General features: G+C 38.9%; 1 protein-coding gene across 1 annotated transcript in view; it reads left to right on the top strand.

Annotated features, from left to right (window-relative positions):
- The window catches only part of LOC125235259 (protein sprint), a 415,349-nt gene that overhangs the window by 393,213 nt on the left and 3,138 nt on the right, over nt 1-18,998 (top strand). Inside the window, 16 exon segments of the mRNA XM_048141757.1 lie at nt 422-648; nt 730-1,104; nt 1,271-1,822; nt 1,999-2,194; nt 2,272-2,666; nt 3,371-3,503; nt 4,351-4,503; nt 5,174-5,300; nt 6,803-6,914; nt 7,354-7,446; nt 7,884-7,980; nt 15,119-15,285; nt 16,035-16,139; nt 16,459-16,644; nt 17,417-17,548; nt 18,643-18,870. Of these exon segments, the coding sequence (XP_047997714.1) occupies nt 422-648; nt 730-1,104; nt 1,271-1,822; nt 1,999-2,194; nt 2,272-2,666; nt 3,371-3,503; nt 4,351-4,503; nt 5,174-5,300; nt 6,803-6,914; nt 7,354-7,446; nt 7,884-7,980; nt 15,119-15,285; nt 16,035-16,139; nt 16,459-16,644; nt 17,417-17,548; nt 18,643-18,870 (3,278 nt within the window).

Raw genomic sequence — 18,998 nt, 5'->3', positions numbered from 1 at the left:
GTTTCTTCTGTCTTTTGATGTCTATTGACAATGATTAGTAAATAAATAAATAAAAAGTCATTTATTCATCTTTTTTTTTACATGTGTTGTGTTTGTTCTTGTCTGTTACTTCTTCTTCTGATGAACCCCTCATTGGGTGAAGGCCTCCTTCATCTTTTTCCAAGTGTCCCTATCTAGGGCTAGCGTCATCCACTGTTTCCCTGCGCCTGATTAGTGCACAATTTAAACTCAATGAGGCTTCTTTGTTATTGATAAAAAGATACGAGTAAATAGACTAAGAGACAAGAACTTACTTTAAAAATTCTTTGAACGTTCTCTTCCACGATAGACCTAACGACTTATGGCCTGAACTTGATTAGGAAATAAACCAATATGAATCGTCTGATAAAAACTCTAAAACATATATTTTTAATGTTTCCAGGTATAGGAACAAACTCAAGAGAACAGATACTCAGTCCAGACAAAGAACAAAATGTCGTGCTTAAGATGTCATCGCCGGATGCCTCAGGTTCCCCTCCGAGTCAAAACCAGAACCTCAGCACGTTCAAGGGCAGACAAGCGCCCTCACCTCCAGCCAAACCCAATGGAGCATTCATCCGTGCTCCCCGACCTACCCCACCTAATACCTTAAGCCTCATGTCTAGTACCGTAAGTACATATACTACTGATGTGTAGAATTAGTAACAGCTTGTATTTGACTAAATAAATAATGCGTTACCTGTTTTTCAGGCTCATATAACACAACCTCATACATTCCCTACCACCAACACGCAACATTCTCCCACTCAGTTAGGCAGTGCTAAAACAACCCCCCCACCGCCGCCTCCTCGATGGGCCAAACCTCCTTTCCAAAAATCCTTGTCACCCAAAAACGAGGTCTCAGCTTTCAACCCCATTAACAAAGCTACAAACGGAAACATAACAGTCACGACAACAGTCACGTTTAGCGTCAATAACACTCAGATCCACAATCACCAAATAAACGAAAGCATTCGGAGTGACCGGCTACAACTAACGCTTGCGTCTAACGCTATCAACAATAACACGGCGGATGTCTTCACCATCATGGACGATCCAAAAGCCTATGACCAATGCAACGAACAGGTGAGACGCCTAAAATTGAGGCGTGCGTGATTATTGTGTGTGCGTTTTCAAAAAGCATGCTACCTTGCTTGTGAATAACCATTCTAACCTCATCAACAGTTGATTGTAATAAGTAATTTATGGTGTTATAATTTACTAAATGGAACCCTATATTTGTCCCGTATAGAATTTGATGCACCGCATGTCGCCAGAGGGGGAGTGCATCAGTACCATGGCAGCTAATTTGCACGGCAGTTTAAAACGACAAATGATTGAGCAGAACACTGAACCTGGATCACCGTTAGAACCGCAATCTCATACGAACACTTCCGATTCCGCCGACCCGATGGGCAATAGTCTGACTAAATCTAACCACAGTTTTTCACCTAATCAGTTAGTTTCACCTAATGGTACCAATTCAGTTACCAGTGGCATTTTCTCTCCGACAAGTCAAATAAATTCCCCAGTATCTAACGATACTATTTCTTCTAAAAGTGGTGTTTTTTCACCTTTAAGTCAAACAAATAAAAGTGAGATTTTCTCACCTGTGTCGAGAAGTTCGCCTTTAACGAATAAACATGTGTTTTCCCCAACGTCAAATTTGTCTATGATCTCTCCTATGAACGGAAAAGACAGAGATAAAGTGTTGTCCCCAAACTCTAATACCACGTCGACAACGCCGTCTGGTCGATCCAGGAGGAGTAAGCACTCCCTGCGAAAGGAATCCAGGCATTATCAGGTAGGACGGTAAACCAATATGTACTCATGTGTGTTTGGGATATCAATTACCTACTTTTCAATGGTCATAACTAACGGCACGTGTCATAATAAAGGAATTCTTAATTTTGATATATGTTTCCTGTTTAGTTATTTTCTTTTAGTCTAAAATATTAACAATAAGTACATATTTTGTAGGAATCTGATATCTTGGAATCGCCAGGCGTATATTATCGAAGTTCATTGATGGATAAAGTATCTGATTATGAAGATATTTGGGGACCAGAAGGCAATAACTGTTCTTCGTTCAAACCTTTAAAATCAGAGAGCGACAATGACGTACACAATGGACTTATGAAGAGCAAAAGACCTGATCTTCTACCAGACACACTACGTAAGTAAATTAAATGTTCCCCTTGCTGTAACACTTTTCCATTCAGTGAATTTCTCTAATTACACTTTTCATTTCAGCAAAATTAAACGCAGCTAAAAGCACACAATCAATTCTTGAAAAGGAGAATATACATATACTCAATTCAACCGAAAACTTAAGTGAAAAACGAAAACTGTCTGAAACGTCACTTAAAAACAGTTTCAACGGTTCAAACGAGTTGATCGCAACAACCAACAGCAAGGGTGACATAATACCAAAGAGGCCAGATAAACTTAGCATTTCTATGAACATGAATAAGAAGTTGACTGAAGAAATCGAAGCCACATTCAAAAAATCGGAGAGTCATAATACTGAAAGCATGGAAACGGTGAAATTAGAAGACGATTGCGTGAAACAAATGAATGGCGATGAGTCTGATAAAGATAATGCTGGTAGTCCATTCTACGCTGATCCTGTGGATACCCTAAAAGAAGTAAGTTTTCCGGACAATAACTTTATTGATAACTTTAAGCTAAATGACACCGTCCCGAATCGTACCTGGTTCAAATGTCCCCATCACACCGGCAGCGTTACCACGCTGAATAGCCAATGAGATCTGTTAGACCAATTGATTGAGTAGTTTTATAAAAGTAAAGGTTGTTGAAGACAAACCATCATTACATAGTTGACGGACCTTCCATGTGTGATTTGTTGGTACCATCCCATCTACTATAAGAAACAAGATACCAACACTACGTAATTTGAGTATTGGTATTCTAATAAAGGCCAGTTTCATCAACCACATTTTGTCTATGGAACTTCCCATACAATATTTCCCATTCATAAATTTAACGAACGCTTTAACGGTGACAGACGGTTTGATGCAACCAGCCCTAAGTCGGGTATCTTGTATTGGTTGGTCATTACGTTCTGTTTAATGCTATACCCTATTTTTGGGTAGCACTGTAATAGTACCTGTATGTCCTAATAATAGTACAAATTACCGCCATCGAAATTTGTTCAATATTCAATGGGCCGGAGCTGCTTTTGTTTGTTTGTTTTTTTTTTTTTTTTTTTTTTTTTTTTTTAACAAAAACGGATTCCATTATATTTAGAATTACCTACCATTGAAACAAAGACTGACTTTTTTTGTGTGGTGTGATGCATAAAATTCTAATGTGTTTTTTTGTTTTTCAGGCAGCGTTACCACAGGTCCAACGTCGTAAACTCCTTCGAGTTGGCGTCAGCTTATCACAGAGGTACTCGGAGCCACCTCACAATCACCCATACTACCCGCTCCGTGATATGCATAGCATAGAGGAATTATCACGTGAGTAATAATGAAGTAGAAAAAAATATCGTCGTTTGTTTTTGTTTAAAAATATTTCCATTTTCTATTCATTCGATTTGCACAATATTTTGCGTATTCTGTAATATCTTCTAGCAGTCGATACATTTTTTATAAGTCTACTATTTATAAGACTTAAGAACGTTATCAAACTTTATCTAAAATCTTGTTCGCGTTTCTCCTGCGATTCGTCACATCTCTTAACACTGTGCCTATATGTAGATTCATGTACCTACAGATGTAGTGCGAAAAGATTTGCCTTCGTATTGTTACGGAAACGTACGATCGTGTCATGCTATTTCAGTCAGTGTCAGTACAAGATGTACTGACATTGACTGAACTAGCATGACAAATACGAACGTTTCCGAAGGAAACCCTTTACGCACTACATCTGTATCGTATGCGGAGTTGAATATCCGCGCAGTAGGTAGGCCTACTGCGCGGATATTCAACTCCGCATACGATAACGTTATATTAGGTACCTACCTTGGTATAAAGTTAACCCTGGGTTCTAGCTTTATCGTGTTCTTTCTTGTTTTATCATATACTTAACCGTAATAAACAAGATCATATGGCCTACAGCTTCTAGACTTTACTATCCATAAGGCTAAGTTATGATGAACGCGCGGCGACGCGCGCTGCCGCGCGATTCATCTGTTGGTACCGACAGATGACGGTGGCTTGACGCTTGACGCTGACGCGCGGTTCTATACACAACACCATTGATTTTTGTTACAATCTTTAACCTCGCGTCGCCTCGCGGTCATCTGAACTTAGCCTAATCCTTAGCAGAATTTAATTGAAATCTCACCATCCATATCTGTTCCAGCTTCATCTCCCAACACTTCAACGTCGGTGGACAATCTGGTGTCTCTCCGGAGTAAGCCGAAGATCAAACCAGTGCAGCCGCCCCGCGTCGCCAACAAACCGCCATCGGGCAAGACTGATACATGGACTGTGGACGCTAGCTGGGAATTTATTAGTGAGTCTTCTGTTAAAATACCTTAGTGCGTATTCACATCATCCGATGCTATATCGGTTGTAAATATATATGGGATAGGTATCGGTCCTACATCCGATATCGGATCAGTTCTCATGTTTTGTACACACGGCCAGCGCAACCTGAGACGAAACGTCGAAAAAAACGTAAAATAATGATATTCAATCGCGTTAGAATGAGTGTCTTGTCTTAAAATTTAAAATACCTTATGGAGGAGTAACGTTTCAATCAAAACAGTGAAACCGCCACGAAACGAAAAAACTGATACGTATGTACACTGTGGTTGCTAGCGGGGAATTAAATAGAGAGTTCCTTCTGTTGAAATATGTGGCCACGATATAAACAACGGTTATTATGCAATTAATACAATGCGCGCCAATCATAGCACATGATTGCCTGCTGAGCAAGCGCCACGCCGCGCGTTACTGACATGCCGCAAGTCGCGCGTTAGTCTATTTTTATTTAATTTAATTTATTTGTATTATGGGGTTATATGTCAATCTGCTTTAACGTAGTAATTCTAAGATTTGATGTCTCAAGTTCTATCTTTGACCGGTAAGTACCTGCAGTCTAGGTACTCGATTTTGTATCACTTCGACGCCTCTGTGTTGCTTTTACAATCTTTGTTAATTTACTTCTCTCTCGTTTTCAGATAAGAACGATGAAGGTTCGAACAGCGAAAGTGGGACGTTTCCATCGCTGGCAGAACAGGAGACGAGGTTAAGCGGAGTAGACGACGGGGTGCAACATTTGACGGTGCATCAGGTCGTTGCTCAAAGGTAAGCTACGATTATGAGGATTTTTCCACTATTCATTTCCTTGCGTTATCCTGTCATTTTGCTACGACTTATAAATCTGGCTAATTTGGCGTTGACTTTAGTTTTACGAAAATTATTGCCATCTGACAGTCTAAACCTGACAGCAAATTAGGTAGGTAGGTGGCATTGGTCCGTTTTCCTCACTAAATTTAAGGCGCTATTAGGATTATTATAGTCTGTTTTCCTCACTGTTTTCCTTCGAAAAGCAACTGAATAATAACCTAACCACAAAATTAAAATTTTGAAAAAACCCCCGACCGCGACCTAGTGGACCGATTTTCATGAAACATGGCTAAGAACACTCCCGACTAACTCAGCTTTCAGACAAAAAAAACTAAATCAACATCGGTTCATCCGTTCGAGAGCTACGATGCCACAGACAGACACACACACAGACAGACAGACAAACAGACAGACAGACAGACAGACAGACAGACATGCACACAGACAGACACGTCAAACTTATAACACCCCTTCGTTTTTGCGTCGGGGGTTAAAAACGATTGCTACCGTCAATTGTAATAAGCAGGCATCGGACAAAAAGTGCCTATGACGTCAAACCACGTATAGGATGATTTTAAATAGTATCTATGATTTTCATAAACAATTATCACTTATCTGTTTATCAACCTCGTTATTAAACGATAACGCCACTTGAAATGAGTAAGTACGTACGTTACGTTTTTTACTAATCTTACCTACTGTTCCCACCTTTGAGTTTTAAACCTATTTATCTGAGGTTCCCACAGATTTATTCAGTCCTAATTGAAGGGATGTTTACAAAAACAACATAACTGACTACACTGGTTGACACCTGTCACGATCAAAAATGTTGTTCTAAAAGTGTCAACCGCTCTAAGCAGTTATGTTGTTTTTGTAAATATCCCTTCAATTAATTTCAAATAATCATACTTTAAATTAAAGCTGGGTACTTTATGTTACAAATCTCGTGAATACATATTTTATTCACTAACATCATCCTACCTGTATTATGAATTCCATAGATTTATTTACGATTATTTTGTTACTTCATTGAAACTTACATCACATGACAATTATATTATAATAAAATAAAAATTAAAATTAAATTAAACTAAATAAATCTAAAATTAAACTAAAGTAAATCTAAACACGGCCCCTGTGGCATAGTACCGAAGACGCTGGCAGCATTTCCTCGCTGGATTGTCAAGCTAATACGCTGAGCGAGGAAGCTGCCAGCTCTTCGGTCGCCGGTGGCGTCTCTTAGTCAGGTGCCAACTATAGTCCAATACTGTAACAACAATTTCTAAAATAATTTTAGTATCATTACCAATGATCCTTTTCGTGGAATCCCAGTATTTTCATTCATCTATTTAAACAAATGATGTACAATTGTACATATTAAAAGGCATTTGGGAGATTTGGAGTATAGTTAGGGGATTTTACGGTATTTATCATATCTTGTTTCTTATGTTTATATTCAGGTTTCCCGAGCTGCACCTGAACTCTGAGCCAGTGGCGTTGCCGGAAGAACGCTCCCCGCCGCGCGCCTCCTGCTATGACAATGTACATGATCTCAGACCGTTGTCCGAACAGGTAGGCTTGAATTACTATTGATTTATAAGTAAGTAGCGGTCTGCCCCGGCACGGAGAGTCTTCTTCAACCTAGCGTTTTCCCAGCCTAGCGCCAGGGTCCGCTTTCCTGCTCAGTCTTCTCCACTTTGCCCGGTCTTCGGCATCCTTAGGAGAGTAGAGGATAAAAATAAGTATATTAAGTTATCCTTAAAAGATATTTATGTAGATGTCTGCCCTTGCGAACTTTTTTCAGACCTATGAAAGAGAGACAACTTCTTGCACTATACATTGTTATTATAGTTTTATTATGTCGCAATCGGTATGTAGCCTGATTTTTTCCGCCTTGATTATCAAATATCGTAATTTTTCAACAAATTTACACAAAATATTTCCTTTTCAATAATAAAATAGCAGCAGTATTCACTTACTTGTTTGTCTAAAAATATTTTTTTTCTTTTAGGCGAGCGATGACGGCACCGTATTTTCAGAGCCTTGGGATAGCGCACAGTGGGATGGACTTCTGCCCTGCAACGGACCTCAATCCCTTGATATGGTAAGTTTCATTTGTTGTATTATGAATCTTCAGCTAAAAACATTCATTTATGTACAAATCATAAGGCCAACATTCCAAGCCCTTCCAACCTAACACGTTCTAAGGTGCTCTGAACCATTTAAATACGCCTTTGATATCTTGACAATAGAGGCACGTCCAGATATATGCGAGATTGCGAATGCCTTGGACATTTCAATATATTTGAAGGCTACTTTACAAGACTGAGAATGAGTGTTTACATATTGTCTGTTCCCTTTTTGTCTCGTTTCGAAGTTCGCCACCAATATTTTCGTTGACAGTTTCTCGCCGAGTCTGTACAGGCTGCTTTAAAGAATTGTATCCACGTGGAGCGGTTCAACTCTCGACTCTTTTAATGCTCCAGATGTAACGCTGATATACAAGTTGGTCTCAACCTAAGACTTTAATGTTTTTTACAGGACGAGCCTTGCGAATGGGAGTCCCCGATCCCGAGACGAGCGCCTTTGGAGGCGACGCGGGCTAAGAGCTTCAGGGACCGATTAGACCCCCTATTAGGTAAGGATTTATACATTACATTGATATACATAAATACACCTATATTCCCAGGTAGACCACATGAAACTTCACAAGTTTCAGTGCCTCTTAGCAATTGACGGGTTGAAAGAAATCGAAATTGTGATATCGCAGTGATATCCCGTCGCCCACGAACGAACGCAAATCCCAGAGTCGACTTCTACGACACCCACGGGAATATGGAACTTGACTATAGTTTAAAATATTTTATACCGTGCACGAAATAAAACATCAGATAGGTAATTATAAGAAAAACAGGGACAAAAGTTATTTTTAAATCCAATTTCTATTTTATAAGTCAGGTAGAAATATATAAAGTAATTAAGTTGACCGTGACGTCACTCAATTCGATTTCATATAAATTCCATATTAGTAAGTCGTTCAAATTCGTTTTGACAGTTCTTGAAAAGAAGCTGATTTGACTAGAAGGCAAGTAGCCTATTAATGATCGGTGAAAATCTGAACTCGTTGTCACACCGGGGCTCATGACGCATTATAAATATTGGACTATGCATTAAAATAAATTAAACAAGAGAAAATAGCTTTTAAGCAATTTAAGTTAACACGTTCGCGGACGCTCAGTCACCCCTCTGGGACACCAATATTTTGTATGGGAATTTTTCGACTGCTATAGCATACCTGTCCTTAGACAGCTTATATTAGGGTTATTATGTGACGAGGAACGCTATAGCATTCGGATGCTATAGCATACCTGACAAAATACAGAGGTAAAATGTGATCTTATGTGACACCGTATGCTAAAGCATACGATGCTATAGCATACCGTGACACAATACTGAGTCAAAATGTGATCTTATATGACACCGTATGCTATAGCATACGATCCGTAGATGGTGATACAGCAGATTCATTCTGTAGAATCATATCAAATAAAACATTTAGTGTTTCTGGCTGCGGGGATGATGCCCACAAATAAAAGTATAAAGCTTGTTCACGAATACAGAGTTTTTTGGTACAAGAAGAATTGTCTAAATGTGTATCTCCTACAGACTCTTTTGGAGTACCTAACTTTCGTCAGAACTGTAGTCACCCGTTTCGTCATTGAGACTAGAATAATTTTTGTTCAAACCTGCTGTTGTATAGGTGCTAAAGGCCTTCGTTTGGTGCGATGATTTCTGGGTAGAACTTATCCACTACCTCTCACTACGCGATGATTCGCCCAGCTTTATATACTATTTTACAAGCATCTAAACCAAGTTCAAGTAGTTAAACACCAACAAAATTCACTCTAAAAGACATAATTTAACGTAAACAGTCAGTATCAACCAGAAATAGGGTTTATTCACAATTATATGAGCAAAGCAATGACTAAGTACGAAGGAAATTACTCAAATAATAGGTATAAACATGCCTCGGTTTTCTTAATTTATCGTAACCAAAATCACGGTGTATTATTATAAAACGACAGTGGACATGTTTGTTAACAAAACCGCAACACAAAAATATATATAAACTGTAAAAATAATTACTTATGATTTTTTAAACAATCCGTAAAATTACGTTTGCGCTCGAAATTTGGCCACATTTCACGGGCCAACTCCCGGTGACACTCGCGGGGCTACTGCGCAAATTTCCATACAAAGAGGTATTCTATAGCATACGCGTCACAAAAAGGTGAACTCGATCTGTGACGCCACAGCATATTTTTTAACTGTGATAAAACTATGTAATGTTGCAGTATGCATACTATGATTCTAGTGAATGGTAGAGGAAATGTTGGTGAATAATATTATACTGTGAACAAGCAGATTACTAAGCAAACAGACGCAGAAATTCAAACCAAATAACGTATTCTATAGCATACGCGTCACCAGAAGGAGTACAAAAACGTATGCTATAGAATACGCGTCCGCGAACGTGTTAACAATCTTTACTGCACTTTCACCCAACTAAAACAATGAGGTACCTATTGTGTTCCTAGCAATTCAGATGGTTTTTTTAAATACCTATTCGTTTGTTTTTGATTCATGGTTGGATAGACATATCGTCACTACTTTTAAAAAATCTCGTATCTCACGGTGTTCCTCAAAGTTAAAACGCAGTAAGTAAGTCATATGCATTCCATACATACTTATTACAATTTTCTTTTCATTGACAGACGAAGATACAAGTTTTTTTAAAAGTAGTGATGATATACAGTTAACAATTTCACTACTCCCTCGAATGTACCGCATACCTATTTGTTTGAAAACAAACTTGTCCCAGTTGCATTCAGACTGACTCTGTGTAAACTGTAGCTGAGATAACTATGGTAAATAACGATTAGCTCCTTCATTATACGCTATAATTAACCAATTGTTTCCTTGGTATATCACCAAGGAACCAAGGAGTCAAGGAGTTTCGCGGTTACAGAAAAGTCTCAAGGCATATTTTTCATCGGGTCTGTATAAAAGCTACCTATAATAAAGTTCAGGTTTTGGTCTAAAATTGTTTTGATCGTTAGAACTTATCAAGCAACAAGAATTTCTCAATTGAAACTTATTTCAACATACAAATGCATTACATCACACGGCGTCATTACATTGTTGGGTTACACATGTGCGTGACGTAGGCACTCATAATGTGTCACTTACTGAGGGTGTGAAGACTCAGCCGATAAACTTTGAACGGTAAATAAATTAAAATCAATTACAACAATTGTTCCGCAGCTGTCATTACGGACAGATAACGAAAATGCGCCGGAAAGCTTAACTTACTACACATTTGCAGTCTAAATACATTAATTACGGATAAAGGGTAAAGGTCTACGCGTGCCGTGGGTTTACTCACAACCAGATACATTCAGTAGTTGTCACTCGCGGCGGTGCAACGCACGCGTGTGCGGTACCGTTATTTAATAGCGCGGGAAAATATCGCGATCGAAATGAAGTGGCTTAAAAAATTGTTTCGCGGTAAACCCGCAAGATTAACCGAAAAACCGAGTTCCAGTAAACAGAAGCTAGACTCGCTCAGTAATTTTATGCCTCAAAGTTCAGGAGCTTCGGAAGCGTTAGGAGCATCAGAGCCGAGTGACGGAGTGGTGGCGTTGACGACGATGAGAAACTTCCGTACCGACTCGTTGGACGACTTTGCTATGGAGAGTGATTGGGTCTTCGCCACTCGTGAGCAGTTGCATGAGCCTAAGTTCCAGCACCGCTTGGCCAAATCCAGCGCTTTGACGCAACTCTGCAAATCTTTAGCTGAAAAAAATATAAACAAGCGAAGAGCAGTGATCGTGGCGACACCGCCGCAGTGCCATTGCAAGGATCTGCAAAAACCCGAACAAAACACGAAAATGAAAAGAGTGCACCCTCTCCGTCGTTTCTTTAAAGCTGTCATGAGATTCCTCTGTGGCGTCTGTAAAAGATTCAAATGCATTTTTTGTGCTAAGCAGTCAAAAAATATTGTGACTGAACATGAAGAGTTTATGACATCAACCTGCACGAAAGCTTATTTGTGTAGGTAACTATATCTGAAAAATAACTGCTCATTCCTCTGCATGTGATTACCCAAAATATGTAAAATAAATGGCTAGAAATATATCCTAAATGGTTAGTAATCTACTGCGTAAATTATATGACCTTTAGTAGGTTCAGTGACCATTTTAAACCTAATATTGTCACAACGTATCAAGTAGACCCTTGACAAATATTAGATATCATTTCTACACGTTTGTCTAAAGGTTAACGTACTTCTTCACGTGAAATAATTATCTAATGTAAATTGAATTAAAGTAACAGTTCCTATCTATATTCAAAAAACACGTATTTGAATATGTCTTCCGGTTATAACCAATTATGTAACAATACATTTTTAAACATTAACTATAAACTTAACACTGCACTTAACATAACAATAATAAAGCAAGTCTGTCATTGGGGCATTACTCATTTGCACACTAGATACGTTGTAATTGTTTAATAAATTTTGCAGCATTAATAATAATTAAAGCATTATTGCTTTGAAATGGCTGATATCGCATTCATTAGTCATGTTGCCCTACATTTTCAACAGATGGCATAAATTGAAATTATATTAAGGATATTGCGACACTGTGGGGTCTAGAAACAAGATAACTAAAATTCCATTATGCCTACGTATCAATTCAATTGATTTAAGGTATCGTAGGTTCGGAGAGCGGAGTTTTTGAAACGTTGTAGGACTTTATGCCCAATGAGAAATGTTTTGACTTCGGTCAAGTTTACGCTCAGTGAGGATGAGAAAATAACCCGAAACTCCGAAGCTTTAACTTTTCTTACCCAGGTAGGTACTCTTGTAGTAGGTACCTACATACGGATCTGATTTTTAACTTTTGACAAGTGTATGCTTACATTAGATATGTTATATGTTGAACGGCTTAATAATTTAAAGATACCGGTCGTGCAAATTTTCCAGCATTACTTTTACAAATTTTAAATTACTTTTACTTATACGTAAGCGCTACGTTACACCAATATTAGCATTATCCAAACATGGTAATGACATCTCATAATCCTATACATAATAATGATAATGATAATGTGTGACGTTCTCAAGATAAAGGTACCACATAGTCGCTAAGCATATGGACGATTGGACGCTTTAACAAGTAAAGCGTATAAAGATGCGGCCGAATTTTGCCCTTATGTGTGGTAAGTGGTAACTTTTGCTTTAGATCGACACTAAGGTATGATTCATTAACACGTGTTGTTCTAGTCTTAACAATCTCAACGTTATTGTCATACATTGTTTATTTATCTTATCAGTATCAAAACCGTTGCTATTTACAAAGGATTTGTTACAATATCATTAAAATTATCTATTAAGATGTAATTCTCTTATCTAATGTGCTCTTGCGTGTTATGTTTCGTCTTAAGTTTTGAAGCCACAAGTATTCGACAGTTAAACTTTTTACATTGTTTAATTACCTAATAGTAAACTTCGCTAGCGCAAAACCCGGTCGTTTCATCCAGTATATATATATTAATCCATACTAATATTATAAATGGGAAAGTGTGTGTGTCTGTTTGTTTGTCCATCTTTCACGGCACAACGGAGCGACAAATTGACGTGATTTTTTAAGTGGAGATAGTTGAAGGGATGGAGAGTGACATAGGCTACTTTTTGTCTCTTTCTAACGCGAGCTAAGCCCTGGGCAAAAGCCAGTAATAAATAAATTACACATATCAATTTAGCCCCATACTAAGCAAAGCTTGTACTATGGGTGCTAAGCGACGATATACATAAATATATAAATATATTATATAAATAAGGTGCATTAGGGTAATTACGAATGACAGAAATGCTCGGGTAATTTCAAAAGGGGAGTCTTGATATGATGGAAATAATGGTGATTTTTATGCGACTTTCGAAATTGCCCTAATGCACCTTCTACATAGTAAACATCCATGAGTCAGGAACAAATATCTGTGCTCATCACACAAATAAATGCCCTTACCGGGATTCGAACCCAGCCCTAACACCACCACCCACCTAACGTCACCTTCGCAAAAAACTACTTCTTTTTTTCAATAAATAAATAAATATTATAAGACACCACCACCACCACCAGGCGAGGCGAGGCATATGTACTAGGCGAAGAGATGGGGATTTCTAATTATTTCATAAATCATCATGAAATAAAGCTAAAATAAAAATTAAATTAAAACTAATAGTGTTAATCGTTGCATTGTAAATTGCTGTTCCACATAATATTCCATAATGTCCAAAAGAATATATATATTGATAGAATGTCACTAATGATGGATATACAAATATTTTCTTTCGTTAATGAACACGACAATGTTTATTTATTTTCGTTTAAATATTTATTGTAATTAAGACCTTTAAAACGGATCTAACAATGTTGATAACAATACAAAATTAATAGGGCTTACAAATGCAAACATCAAACTTCACTCCACGTTTATTTCTTATATCCAATACTTATTTATCGGAATACGGATACCTATAAACAAGAAACACTGATTTAAACTTTCACGATTTAATACACATATTTATAATTGCAAATCGCGTAATACCTATATACATAGGTACTATGTTTTAAACACTAACCTCCGATGTTTCAAGGACGGCATTGTCCTCGTGGTCTGGGAGAGTCTGCTTTTTAAATAAATATACAGGGTGGAAAAATCGAATGCCACATACCTTAAATATTGTAAATAACACATTTTGTGTAAGGGAGACTTTCCTTTGTTTCTAAAAACAATAAATTCTGCATTTAAGGATTTATGAAAAATCGCTTGCCTCAGTCGGGACTCGAACCGGTCAAATGTGACAAAAAATAACGTGCCAAATAATGTGCCAAATTTTCATGGCCTTCCGTTATTCTGATTGTATTTGTTATTTAGAGAAAAATGAACCTTATCAGTAACCCTTTCAATCTGCATCATAAAATACGGCACGTTATTTTTTGTCACATTTGACCGGTTCGAGTCCCGACTGAGGCAAGCGATTTTTCATAAATCCTTAAATGCAGAATTTATTGCTTTTAAAAACAAAGGAAAGTCTCCCTTACACAAAATGTGCTGTTTACAATATTTAAGGTAGTTGCCATTGATGTGGCATTCGATTTTTCCACACTGTATATTGTATAAATAAATAAGATTTGAACATTTCTAAAAGCTCACATGATGACATATCAATCTGTTATTATAAGGTGAGATGGGGTCAAGGCTAAATGCTTGTACAAATTTATTATGCATACTGGTGCTCTTGCCCCAATTACTTCGAATAGGTAACTCGTTTCGATTTTCCTCTTGAAAGCACTTGTAAATAATTATTAAAATAAACAAAAAGCCATTGATTCCGACTCATTTCTAACTTATTACTAGCGGACCTCTGCGTGAGTGAAGGCCTCTCCCAGTTTGCACCATCTCTCTCTATCTTGGGCTTCAGTGTGCCAGTTTCTCGGGAAATGCTTTATTATGTCATCTATCCATCTAGCCTGTGGTCGTCCTCTGTTTCGTTTGCCTGGTGGTCCTTTCCAGAGTTTGCTTCCTTTGGTCTCTACTAGATGGACTAATACTAATATAGTTAACTAGATGTTAATATTATTAAAATTGATAATGACAAAATTATTTAAATTGGTGTAAAATAATTATTTTATTGTTATTTTCAGCTGCAGGCCGCGTGCGCGCGCTTCGCGGCGGTAGATCAACGCGCGGCGCGGGCGCAGCGTTGCGGGCTTACGCTCTGCATCTGGCGCAGGACAAGAGCACGACCTTTGCGCAGAATGTTGACAACTTCATCGCGTGCACGCTTGACTCTAAGGAGACTAACCCGCAGGTGAGGACTTACAAATTTTCTTGGTTTTATAGAACATTTATCCATTTCTTTGGAAGCTTATTTGGTTACCTAAATGTAAATATACACTGGCACAGCGATCACATTTAAGAGCTCTAGCTAAGCCTGCGTTTTCGCGCAAGACTTTATACATCTAGTACGATTTCAAGTATGGATTCGTGCAACGAAAGTATTGCTAGACTGCCAGTAGACAAGAGCGGCTTTTAAAAAATTGAGCGCGTCTTTTCCTATTGACTAGTTCTTAGGTTCCAAATTCTAGTATAGGTAGGTATAGTATGAATTTTCTGAGATGAACGTTTCGCTTTTGCCGTAATCTGTTAAACAAAGGCCTTTGTTACTATTATTGACGGCGGCTAGCTCCCGTTTCCACAGCACGTGCTAAAGTCTCAGTGTAGTTAAAAAGCAACTATCATGATAGCAATAAGGTTTAAATTTATTAAACAGTTTGCAGTATGCAGGTAACTTTTTTTGAAGATGACAAAACGTGTTATCTCCGAAAGGGCTTTTTATGGATTTGAACCTTATTACTATCATGATAGTTGCTTTTTAACTACACTGAGACTATAGCACGTGCCGTTTAAACGGGAGCTAGCCGCCGTAAACAATAGACACAAAGGCCTTTGTTTAACAGATTACGGCTAAAGCGAAAAGTTCATCTCAGAAAATTCATACTATACCTAATAGTAAATTAACCATCGCCTTAAAACTTAATGCTTGTATATTCTTTTCAGGTGATGATGCGCAACATGAGGCAGTTCATGTCCGGAATGAAGAATTATCTTGTGAAGCACGGAGAACGAGAGTTCGAGAAAGAAGTAGAAAAAGAGAGGCTCAAGGTAATGAACCCTAATCGTGAATCTGACATTCAAATGAGTTTAAAGCCGAACCCGAACTTCTTTTTAAACGCTTTAACCGCCAAGTGACCCGGGCGACTAGAATGTGCGGAAAGAGAAGAATCACAGAATGTATAGGGCCCCAATACAATTCACGACTCTTCTCTTTCCTAAGAGACTTTATCAACATTTACAAAAAAAAACAAAAGCATATCGCTGCCAGAAAGTTTTAGAACATTACTCGTGAAGATAAAGAATATTAGAACGAATCCTGTTCTCCCCAATTTCAAACAAAACTAAAACGAATATTTCTCTTTTCCAGTTGAAATCCACGGAGTTCTTAAACCTGGACGCGATATTGGAAGGCGTGATGCACCGACTAGTGGTGCGGCCGCTGCGAGCGAGATTGTATACGCTGCTGGCGGCATGGCATGCGGCTGACGTGCGTCGCTTGCACGCTGCTGTGGAACGCGCACAGCACGCTACTCCGCTGCAACTGGGCGTCAAGGTAGGACACGTGTTGAAGTAGTGTTTGTTACCAAGCGCGATGAACTGACTAGTGCTACGGCTGTATACGCTTTAGGGCCCATTTAGATGGTACGAGAACTCGCATACGAGTTTTATTACATTGCGGTATTTGATGGCTGTGCAAAATTATTTGTAACCTCAACATCCCGCAATGTAACTAAAATCGCGTGCGAGTTCGCACGCCGCCTAAATGGGGCCTGGACTTACGGCCCACCCACGACATTGGTCTAAGCGCGACAGCGGTGAGCAGCGGCCATACATTGGAGCGAGACACAGCGATGGGACTTTTCATTCGCACGTATGGCTGCCGCTCACCGCTGACGCGCTTAGACCAATGTCGTGGCCGGGCCGTTAGGCGGCATGGCACGCTGCCAATGTGCGTCGCTTGCACGCTGCTGTGGAGCGCGCTCAGCACGCTACTCCGCTGCAGCTAAACGTAATAAAGGTAAGTTATTATATTGTTGGTGGAGTAGTGTCTGTATTGGAAGGAGTGATGTACCGGCTGGAGGCTGTCTGTACACGATACTGGCTGTCCACGAGGATGTATGAACAGGATGGACTCGAGATCTTAGATATAATTCAATGTTATGATGATCTACTTATTTGGGCCGGAAATACTCCAAAAGTATTCGCTTACCCTTGATCTCTTGCACTATAGTATTAACATTTTATGAGCCTTAAAGTCTTGCTTTACACGTGACCAACTTCTGTTTCATCTGAATTTATAAAACGATCATTGGTTTTACTTCCAGGAATCCACTAAAGTCCCGTCTTCAGCGGTCTTGGCAGTGATTTCGAAGCACTTCCTCAAGATGCAAGAGGCGGACTCTCCGTTGGACAAACTAGAAAACCTTCTCGCTGCGATATCTGTTATGTTCAATGCGGTAAGCATCAGCTACTTTCATGCTTTTTTTATTCCTCTCTTCTCTTGTAATCTACCATGAAAATGGACGATAATTATACCCTTCTGGACTAAGTTAAACCCACAACAAAGTTGAGGAGTTAACAAGTTATGAATGAACTGATGCCTTTAACCCTTTAACCGCCGTATATACCTATGCAGTCCGATTTATCACATCCAACTCATTTTGACGACGTCTGATAAACAAAACAATAATAACTTCGTACGACGGCGACGGTAAATGAAGAATCCTAAGCGGTTAAAAGGTTAACTAGACGTCTTTTCCACGATTAACTTGTGATATATTTAACCACCTAGCTGAAAAGTCAACCGTGGTCGTCCACCGCTCCCGGGCGACTGACCGGCGCTAAGACGCTCTTGCACCCCTATGGGATTCGGGTGAGTTAGGGACTACTTTTAAATTGCTTATAAAAGCCATATAACTGGTATCATCAGCGCCAATAACATCTTCGAATCTATCCTCAAACGTGATACTTGATTCTTCAAATTTAGTATGCCAGTCTTAATATCGATCTTAGTTTTCTTCACTAAAACTTACTGCATCGCCAAAGTGCAAATATTTCGCATAGAAGACCTTATGCATGAGCAAAAAATTCCTGAAGCTGAAGCTTACAAAACTGCTTAGAGATTACACCATAAAAGTACAGCCTGGTTTGTAACATTAACCACGTTTGATCGCGTAAAGCGTACACTAATCCATAACTTACAAATATAGATTTGTGAAGGCCATATTGATGCATAGCAGATACCTATAGGTAGGTACATGCTTAAATCTCCGCAGTAGGGAAGTACAGGAAATAGTAATATTTCTAAAAACTTTACGTGTTGGGCATTGTGGTCGTACATAAATTTATCTGTATCAACACAACACAGACCAACTTACAAGGTCTAACACAACATGCGTTTTGCGCGCGAGTCGATAGGTACTTGAGGTATTTATCTATCTACACAGTGTTACAAATTATTAAGTATAAGAAAGGCAACGCATAAAGTTTTTAGAAAATAATGCTTAGATATTAATTCTCCGGAGTACAGATTTAATATTTAATTCCTCAGATTCGCGGAGAACGAGCACTAGGGGCCGACGATCTTCTCCCAGTATTGGCGTGGACGGTCGCTCGCTGTCGGCTTGTATGCGCGGAGCTAGAAGCGGAACTCATGGCTGGATTGTTACCTGCTGCGTTGTTGGCCGGCGAAGGAGGATATTACCTGACTGCGTTGTTCTCTGCTGTGGCTGTGCTGAAGAGGTTAGCACCGGAACCTGGACCGGATAGTGCGACACCGGTAAGTTTAATAACACTACATAATATACACTACATATACGGCCGGTCAGCTAAACTCATGGCTGGATTATTGCCTGCCACATTATTAGTCGGGGAAGGAGGGTACTAAAATTGAACTTGTAGAAAATT

This window comes from Leguminivora glycinivorella, chromosome 17, assembly GCF_023078275.1.
Source record: "Leguminivora glycinivorella isolate SPB_JAAS2020 chromosome 17, LegGlyc_1.1, whole genome shotgun sequence".
In the NCBI taxonomy this organism is placed as follows: Eukaryota; Metazoa; Arthropoda; class Insecta; order Lepidoptera; family Tortricidae; genus Leguminivora; species Leguminivora glycinivorella.
This window is presented reverse-complemented; position numbering and strand designations above follow the sequence as displayed.